Raw genomic sequence first — 9,377 nt, forward strand, 5'->3', positions numbered from 1 at the left:
GAAACTACCCCTGTGGTTCAATGATCTCTACCTGGCCCCCATCCATGACACATGGGGATTATTACAATTCAAGGTGAGATTTGGGTGGGGACACAGAGCCGAACCATTTCAGCAGTGAATTATAAGAGTTTCAATATACTGTTTAATGTTTCTAAATGTCTCTACAGTGGTAATAAGTGAACAGGCTACAGTCCACAAACTCAGCACCTGACAGCAATATGCTGAGGCTCAGGTGATAACCTAACACCAGTCAGGGCATACATCTCCACCCTCACTACACATTGCAATCCCTTGGGGAGCTTTGAAAACTACCTCTTCTCCTGGACCCAATCCTTAGAGGGATTCTGTTTCATGGTCTAGCATGGGTCCCTGGCTTCAGAGGTCTGAAAGTCCTGCCGGTAATTCTCACATGAAGCCCAGGTTGAGAAACCTAAGTTAGGAGTTGTGATGATACTTTATCTTGAGTTCCACAACTGTGCACAGATGGCTGAAAAAGTCCTGAATATCTAGCTCTGGCTGAAATACACTGCTAAAATCTTCAGAAATCTCTAGTTGATAGGTAACATGCAATAGCCATCGTCAGTGTTTGCGAGCTGGCTGTCGCCCTATCGAATGAGATGTTGGGAGGCAGAGAAGAAGCAAGCACTTGCATTGACACGGGCAATAAGGATATTATTATCTGTCCTCGCCTGCTGCAGGGGTGCAGATTACTAATACTAAGCCATCTCTTTTACTTAATCGCTTCATTTAAACCAATAATGCAACTTCCCCTCATTAGCAAGACAAACCATTAGAATTAACTGCATGATGCTCACTCAACAGGGCGCTCAGAGCAAGCTGCTTAGAATTAAAAGCATATTTGTAACACTTCAATTTTCCAGAATGTCATCAGAAGGGGAGGGCAGAAATATTAGCTACCATATTTGATGGACTGCTTTGTACTAGACTCTGTACATGGCACATTGATTGTTTTGCTGTTTAATTGTGACTACAAGTCCAAAGCTCAGAGAGGTTCAGTGACTTGCCCAAGGTCACACAGCTTGTAGGTAGCAAGACAGATTGGAATTCATGCTAGCTTGCCTCCAACCTTTATTAAGTTGTCTTTCCATTGAAAAGAAAAATAAAATATATTATCAACAAACTAGCAATACTGAACGGGAATAGATAAAATTTCGTCCTTTGTGTATGTAATAAAAATAACTCATGGCTGACAAGTTTAGCAATGATTTGGAGACTATTCAATAGTTACTTAGAATTAATCCATTTGTCTCCAAAATGTCAATGGTGGTATCTCTGGGTAGTAAACTTATGAGTGATTTTCTAATCACTTCTTTATATTTTTTCCGCATTTCTCACATTTTCTACAATGAATTTGTACTACTTTCATCATCTGAAATACAAGCAACTCCAAAAAAAAAAAAAGAAAGAAAAAGTATTGATCTATCCTTGATAGTGGCAAACTTGCTATTCCTGAATATATTCATTGCATTTAAATATCCAAACTATCTTCTAACCCAATTGATTTGAGAAGCAGATCCAAACCATGTCCTTATTCCAAGATGGTCAAGGATACTGTTCATCTACAAGTCTGTGGGGAATAAGGATAGCTACTGAGAAAATACCAGAACTCTTATTTGGTTTCCTGCAATTGCCTTTATAAAACATGGTGATGTTTTCCCAAAGGGAAAGTAGATCTTGTGTAATGCAAGATTTCAAGAAAGAAGAAGGCGCACTAAGCTAAAGTGAAAGCTGCAGAAGATAAATCAAGAGTGAGATATAAAATTTGGCTGCCTTCTAAGGAAACGAAGTTTTCAAGTAGTGATAAAATTATATTTTCCACCTCTTTTCTTCCTGTATATAATTCCAAGAAAAAGATGTGCAAATGTTACCAGATTAAATTTCAATATTGATGCTCCCTCTCTTGCATACTGACGTATTAAAGAAATTCGAGAAAGCTCATTGGGGGAAAAAGTTTCTGAATTGTAACTAATTTCCTTAAAATTATTTTGTAAACTCCAGAATATGATTTTTTAAAAGCTTTTGCACTTGCCCATACCCCCCTGAAAGGAAGCTGGTTCATTTTGTGACACAGCATGGGAACAATGGAGACGTTATGGAAAAGCTGTTCTTATCATTCGTTAATAATTTCATCCTGTAAACTTCATTTTGTACAACTAAATAAAGACCTTCAATGAGCAACAAGCATGACTACGAAGTGATTTTAGGAGTTTCCCATGTTGCACTGTGCCCTCAGCCCTGAGATGTATTATCTATTACCTGAGTTCTTCAACATTAGCCACACTCCTGGCAAGAATCCCCTTTTCCCGGCGAAGCTTCTTGATCTCAAGTTTGAGGATTCTCATGTCCTCCAACCTCTGGTTGTACTGGCTCTCCCCTTTATTCAGCACAGACTGCTGGATCTTGATCTTCTCATAGAGCAAAGCTAACTCGTCATTGCGCCGAACAAGCTGAGACCCCAGGATATCTCTCTCGCTGATGACCTAGGAAGGTAGGGAGGGGCATGGCCACCAGGAAAGGAGAAGCCTTAGCTTTTCATTGTGGCAGCACCATTCATTCAATGAGTATCTTTCGAACACCCACATGTACTGGGCACTATGTGGGCTGGGCACTGGAAAGAGCTGGCTAGACAATCAACACTGGACCCCTCCCACTAGAGTTTTTGAAAACACCATACAACAAATAATCCTTAATAATATTAATAATAATAGTCCAAGGCTGGGTACAGTGGCTCATGTATGTAATCCCAGCACTTTGGGAGGTCAAGGCAGGTGGATCACTTGAGGCCAGGGGTTCGTGACCAGCCTGGCCAACATGGCGAAACCCCATCTCTACTAAAAACACAAAAATTAGCCAGGTAGTGGCAATATCTGTAGTCCCAGCTACTCAGGAGGCTGAGATGGAAGGATCACTGGAGCCTGGGAGGAGAAAGTTGTAGTGAGCCAAGATGGTGCCACCACATTACAGTCTGGGTGACAGAGAAAGACTCTGTCTCAAAAATAATAATAATAATAATAGTCCAATCATCTAATAATCTTTAGCCTATGTATGTGTCGTTTTATTTATTTCCAAATCCCTTATATTTATAAATGTTCAAATCTGAATGACTTCACGGCAGGCTAGCTCTTCCTAAGTTCCACTACTTCCTTCTATCTTGCACTGGCCAACTTTTCTCTGCCAGGTCCCTGGAAGCAGTTAAATTTCTAACCCCCAAACTATGCATTTGGGTTTCTATCTCCCAAATTGTTATTTTCATTTTTTTCATGTTGGATGGGTAATGTGCTGACATTGTGATAAGGTGTGAGGGAGGCATATCTTACACATACATGTGAACATCCAGTCAAGATCAAATCATGTAATTATTCATTGCAATGATATGTGAGCAACTGTATTATACTAGAATGCAAGCTCCTTGAGGATGAACCATATTGTCTTGGTGGCCAATGTGGTCCTAGTGCCTAGAGGAGTGACTGAGACATGGGAAGTGCTCATAAATATAAGTCAAATAAAGGAGTGAATATTTCATAATTAATCAATACAAGATGGGTCTCTGCTGCTGTTCTTCCAATAGGGCTGGTTGGCAGAGCTTAGAGAGGAAGGAGGGTTCGAAGGGCGGAATTAAATACTCGTGTCTGTTGACGAGGTCTGCAAGTCTGATGAGGAGGTGCTCTACCTGGTCTAATTCCTTCTTCTGTCTCAACCTCTCCCCGTCAGCCTCAGCAATTATTCGCAGGAGTTTTCTCTCTTCAGCTTCTTGCTTTTCAATAAAGTGTTTGGTTTCCAGGGCTTGTTGTCTCAGCTTTTGCAGCTCAGCCTGACAAAGAGTGGAAGATACAGGCAAATTTCAATTCGTTACAGCACAAACCAGGACGACAGGGCCCGGATTCAGATGTACAGTTGTGCTTCTTACTCTTTCCTCTGATGTTTCATTTAACACAGTTTGATCACTCTCACAAGCAAAACAAGCTTACAACACACACACACACACACACACTCACTCATAAAGAAATGGCAATGAACATTACAGTCATCATGTTTATCCTGAGTTATGCCCTTGAGGGGTTTCTATCATTTTTCTATATATGTGTAGCAGGGGCTTCATTGGTATTCAGCAGCACTTCATCTCTTACCGGCTAAACACCAGGAGAATTCACAAAGAATAGTGCAGAGCAGGATGTGGGGTGAGGACAGGGAAGGCCTCTATGTGTACCAGCTCCTATAATGTCCCTAACACCACCAGCACATGAACCGCAAAGACAAAGCCCTTTGTAAGCAAAATTAAACTACTCAAAGATAATAACTGTCTATCTTATAAAACATCCTAATGAAACAGAAGGGATGTCATTTATAAAAAGATACATAGATTCTACTTCTATGGCACTTCCAACCCAGATGAGAGGATAAGATAGACAAATATTAGGCAAATATTAAGAAGTCCAGGCAATAATTTGTCAGCATCTTGATGATCACACAGAGTGAATTGATATTATGGGAGGTCAAAGAAAAAGTCATCCTTAGACTGGGGGTAGCAGGGATGTTTTCTCAGAGAGCTCACACCTGAATCTGGCCCCTAAGTTTATACGAAAATCATAGGAATTATGGAGAAAGGGTGCTATGGACTGTTAAGTTTCAGCAGGACAATTTGTCTCATCAAAGTGTACATTCACTTCTATTCCACAAGTTTGTTTGTGACCTACCATATCCCAGGCATGATACTAGGCATTTGCGTAGCTACTCCTGTCTCCATTTAATGCAATTACAGAGACAAAAGCAAATAACTTGCCCAAGGTCATGGAGCTATTAAGTAGCAGATTGAGATTCCAACCCAGATCTTTTGATTCCAAAGCCTGTGCTCCTTCTGCTGTCACCACCCAAGAGTTCCAAATTAAATATAGAAGATAAGCAAGACTTGAGGGATTCACCTTCCACTGAAGATGATGAATAACCAACAACAGTGTGAAAATGCTATCTATCTATGTGAAAAGGACATGGGTGTACACATAAAGGTGTTTATTTTTCTGCCTGGGGTTTAGAGGGAAGAACCAGTCAGGTCACTGGCAGTTGACAGATATTGCCAACATGGAGGGGTATGTGTTGTGAGAGCAGGGCATTCAGCAGTCAGGCTTGTGAGAAAAAAGGCATGCAAACTATAAAGTACCTGGTGTGTTCACCAGATAGTGAAACAGCCAATATGGCTGAATTAGAGAGCTAGGTAGGGAATAGCTGGAGGCAAGGCTCACAAACAGCTAAGGCAGACAGGGAAAGGCCTTGTGTGCCAGGCACTATATAGGGCATGCAGTGGGGGAACCAAAGTTACGTATGTTACAGGAAAGAATAATATGCATTTGAGAGGTTCCATGCCCAACTGGGATAGATGAGGGATATCACAGACCAGGTCAGAACAAGAAGAAGCAAATGAAGAGGAAGAGCTCTGCATTCCCTCATGCTGGAATCACAAGGGAGACGACAAGATAATATTAAGGTTTCAACTTGTCAATGGCTTGCAAGTTGGCAAATGTCAGTAAAAGAGTAATAATTTTTTCCTTCAAGTAAGTATTTGGACCCCCGCCTACCTAGAAATGACACCCAGATGATGGAAACCTCATACTTTAAAGTGCCTTTGAACCAACCCAGCTTTAGTTACGGTCTGTCCCTGCCCCATGAAAACCAGAAGTCATTAATTCTACACCTCAGACTTATCCAAACAGTAAAAGACACTGTGTACCTTGTAACAGATGTGTAATGTCACAAACTGAATGCAACCAGCTACTATAAAACCAAGGGTTTCTTTTATGACATTTTGTTTGTTCATTTCATGAAATATGTTTTGGTCTAGGGATAAGCAAAAGGAAATACTTATTGAGAAAAGATCTCATCTAGTATTTACCATTTGGGGGGATTATCTGTTAGGAAAGAGAGCAAAGAACCAGTCTTTCTGTTTCTATAATCATTTAAGGTGACAGCAAAGACAGCAATAAAATACCTGTTTTGCTCATGCTTTCTTTAATAAAACTTTTATTTTCCCAGATGTGCAACATTCACTTCCCTGTTCTTAAGTGCCAAGAGCTGATCAGAATCCATCAGCAGAACAAAATGAAACCCCTGTTATATTAAAATGCAATCAACAGTGTGTAAAAGTATCTGTCTGAAATGTAAAACCACTCGTGCATTTGGCATTGCTTCATACTTTTTTCATAATATATCAAAATTCTGAGTGGTCTCTTTATGTCATAAATGTACGGGCTGTAAACAAGATGTGTCATTAGATGTTGGCAGCAAATGTTAACATCAACAAAATACCTTGGGTGTAATGCATTTAGCAGTTATAAATCTGAGCCATCTCACTCAGGAAGGATGGCAACAACCACTATGCATTCAAAAGCTCATCAAACAATGCCCTAGGTGGGACCTGAGGTTTCTGCACCTATCCAAGTGTTACTGGTGGTATGAAGTTGTAATGAGATGGCAGGACACAGCCTTTACTCACCACTTCCACAATTATACAGTTTTGCAATAGGCATTATGGATTATCTGTAACCAGATTTGGCTATGGGCATAAATCATATCTCAAGAATCATACTTGTAGAATTTCTCCCATTCATACATGATCTCAACATGAGTTTCATAGAAATTGTCTGTTTAAATCTAGCAAAGCAAATAGTACCACCTGAAGTCTTCTAGCCATGAGAATAATTAGGCTCTCTCTCTCTCTCTGTCTCACATGGATGACAGCTCCCCATCCATGGTGAGCTACAGAGTCCACTAAGTAAAAGAATATGGTGCCCTGAAGCCAGGCCCTAATGTGGTGCTGAGCTCTGGACACAGAGAATCTGCTGATGAATTATTCACCAAGAATCAAAGTGCTGTCAGATACATGTGGGATGATTGGAAAGAGACAAGACAGAAGCAGGGGCTTGTTAGGACTGGAAGGCAGACACTCCAAATGAGATGGCTCCTTCAGTGCTGATGAAACAAGCCTGGGACACAATGGGCAGATGAATGCAGACACAGCAACGTCTACAGAGAACTATTGACATCCTGTCATAACCATAATGTGCTGATAGTGTACAGGATCCTCAGGCACCAGTGGAGGCTAGTAGCAACAGAAAAAGTAAAAGAAACATGGAAGGACAAGATTTGTCTGCTGAAGGGGATGAATGAAGATGAGGACGACCTACTAAAGACAGTCGTTTGCCTATCGGCTTGGAAAAGTCGTAAATTGGTTGTCCTGTCCAAGGGTATCTCACAGGCTACCTAGCAGGCGAGGGCTTGCCCCTCTGGGAGAGATTATGTACCCACGTAGCTTTGTACAACTCGCAATAATAAGATAAATGTCTCCTGGAGCAAAGTTACTAGAAAATCTGCCCTTTCCCTCAGGGTTTTGGTTGGCAGACTTTAGATGCATGAAATCCAGGGACCTGTGTGAAATGTGATTCATTCTTAGGCTAAAAAAGTCAAGAGGCTAAAACTCAACATTTGAGCTGTCATATTTTTCTAGAGAATGTCAAACGGGCTTAATGATAGGCCAAAATTATCCAGTCGGAGCACCATTGCAAGTCACCCTTGGATAGCCTCAAATAATAAATCAGGGAGGCCTCTGTCTTTGCTCCTCATTCTTGCCTTCATGGGAAATGCAGGGAGAAAGGGCATCCTAGTTCCACAGTAAGTCCAAAGCAATCATCTTCCTATAATCGATGACCCAAAGCCATCCAGACCTGGGATTCTCCATTTGGAGCAGTCTCTGGAGCAGAAGCCTTTTAATCATCCTTCATATTCACCAGCTGCCAAATCTGCTGGCCCAGGTCCAAACAATACAGGACTCTATTGCCCTGTATTTTATTTTATTATGATGTTTCTTTGGAGCTTTATGTGTAGACACCTGATGGCAGAGGCCATAAATGAAACAAATATTAGCTAAAGTCAAACTCCGAGGAATTAGGAATAATTGATATTTTGTATAGGACATTTGTTCTAAAGCAGGATTTTGTAGAATGACATTAGTTCCAACTTGGACCCCATTATGGGGTAATAATTAATCTTTTGAATAGAGTATTACAGGGAAAGTAAGAGATGAGACCTAATGCCATCCTCTAAAGGGAAAGAGATGATGCACCAAATGGATTACACTGAGCCTTGCTAACACAGTCCATAACGCTCGTGGGTGAAGCAATGTTTAAAATAAGTTTCTTGAGGTCCCAGAGCAAGATGGTCGAATAGGAACAGCTCCAGTCTCCAGCTCCCAGGGCAAGTGACACAGAAGATGGGTGATTTCTGCAGTTTCAACTGAGGTACCGGGTTCATCTCACTCGGGAGTGCTGGACAATTGGTGCTGGTCAGCTGATGCAGCCCGACCAGCGAGACCTGAAGCAGGGCGAGGCATCGCCTCACCTGGGAAGTGCAAGGGGAAAGGAATCCCTTTTCCTAGCCAGGGGAACTGAGACACACAACACCTGGAAAATCAGGTAACTCCCACCCTAATACTGCGCTTTACCAAGGGTCTTAGCAAACAGCACATCAGGAGATTATATCCCATACCTGGCTGGGAGGGTCCCACGACCATGGAGCCTCCCTCATTGTTAGCACAGCAGTCTGCGATCTAACTGCAAGGCAGCAGTGAGGCTGGGGAAGGGCGCCCGCCATTGCTGAGGCTTAAGTAGGTAAACAAAGCCACCAGGAAGCTCGAACTGGGTGGAGCCCACAGCAGCTCAAGAATGCCTGCCTGTCTCTGTAGACTCCACCTCTGGGGACAGCGCACAGCTAAACAAAAAGTAGCAGAAAGCTCTGCAGATGCAAATGACCCTGTCTGACAGCTTTGAAGAGAGCAGTGGATCTCCCAACATGGAGGCTGAGATCTGAGAACGGACAGACTGCCTGCTCAAGTGGGTCCATGACCCCTGAGTAGCCTAACTGGGAGACATCCCCCACTAGGTGCAAACCGACACTCCACACCACACACGGTGGGGCACACCCCTGAGACGAAGCTTCCAGAGCAACAATCAGACAGGATCACTCGCTGTTCAGCAATATTCTATCTTCTGCAGCCTCCACTGCTGATACCAAGGCAAACAGGGTCTGGAATGGACCTCAAGCAATCTCCAACAGACCTACAGCTGAGGGTCCTGACTGTTAGAAGGAAAACTAACAAACAGAAAGGACACCCACACCAAAACCTCATCAGTACATCACCATCAGCAAAGACCAAAGGCAGATAAAACCACAAAGATGGGGAAAAAGCAGGGCAGAAAAGCTGGAAATTCAAAAAATAAGAGCGCATCTCGCCCTCCAAAGGAACACAGTTCATCACCAGCAACAGATCAAAGCTGGACGGAGAATGACTTTGAGGAGCTGAGAGAAGGCTT

At 42.3% G+C, this 9,377-nt stretch overlaps 1 protein-coding gene across 2 annotated transcripts in view; it reads right to left on the reverse strand.

Moving 5' to 3' along the window:
• The window catches only part of CFAP58 (cilia and flagella associated protein 58), a 108,862-nt gene that overhangs the window by 53,198 nt on the left and 46,287 nt on the right, over positions 1-9,377 (reverse strand). For both annotated transcript variants that reach the window (XM_017851646.1, XM_017851647.1), the window contains 2 exons: positions 3,692-3,832; positions 2,278-2,501 (listed from right to left, as the gene is read on the reverse strand). In XM_017851646.1, coding sequence (XP_017707135.1) covers positions 2,278-2,501; positions 3,692-3,832 — 365 coding nt within the window. The remainder of the gene's footprint in view (positions 1-2,277; positions 2,502-3,691; positions 3,833-9,377) is intronic.

Source organism: Rhinopithecus bieti, unplaced genomic scaffold (genome assembly GCF_001698545.2).
Source record: "Rhinopithecus bieti isolate Rb0 unplaced genomic scaffold, ASM169854v2 scaffold_31787, whole genome shotgun sequence".
Lineage (NCBI taxonomy): Eukaryota > Metazoa > Chordata > Mammalia > Primates > Cercopithecidae > Rhinopithecus > Rhinopithecus bieti.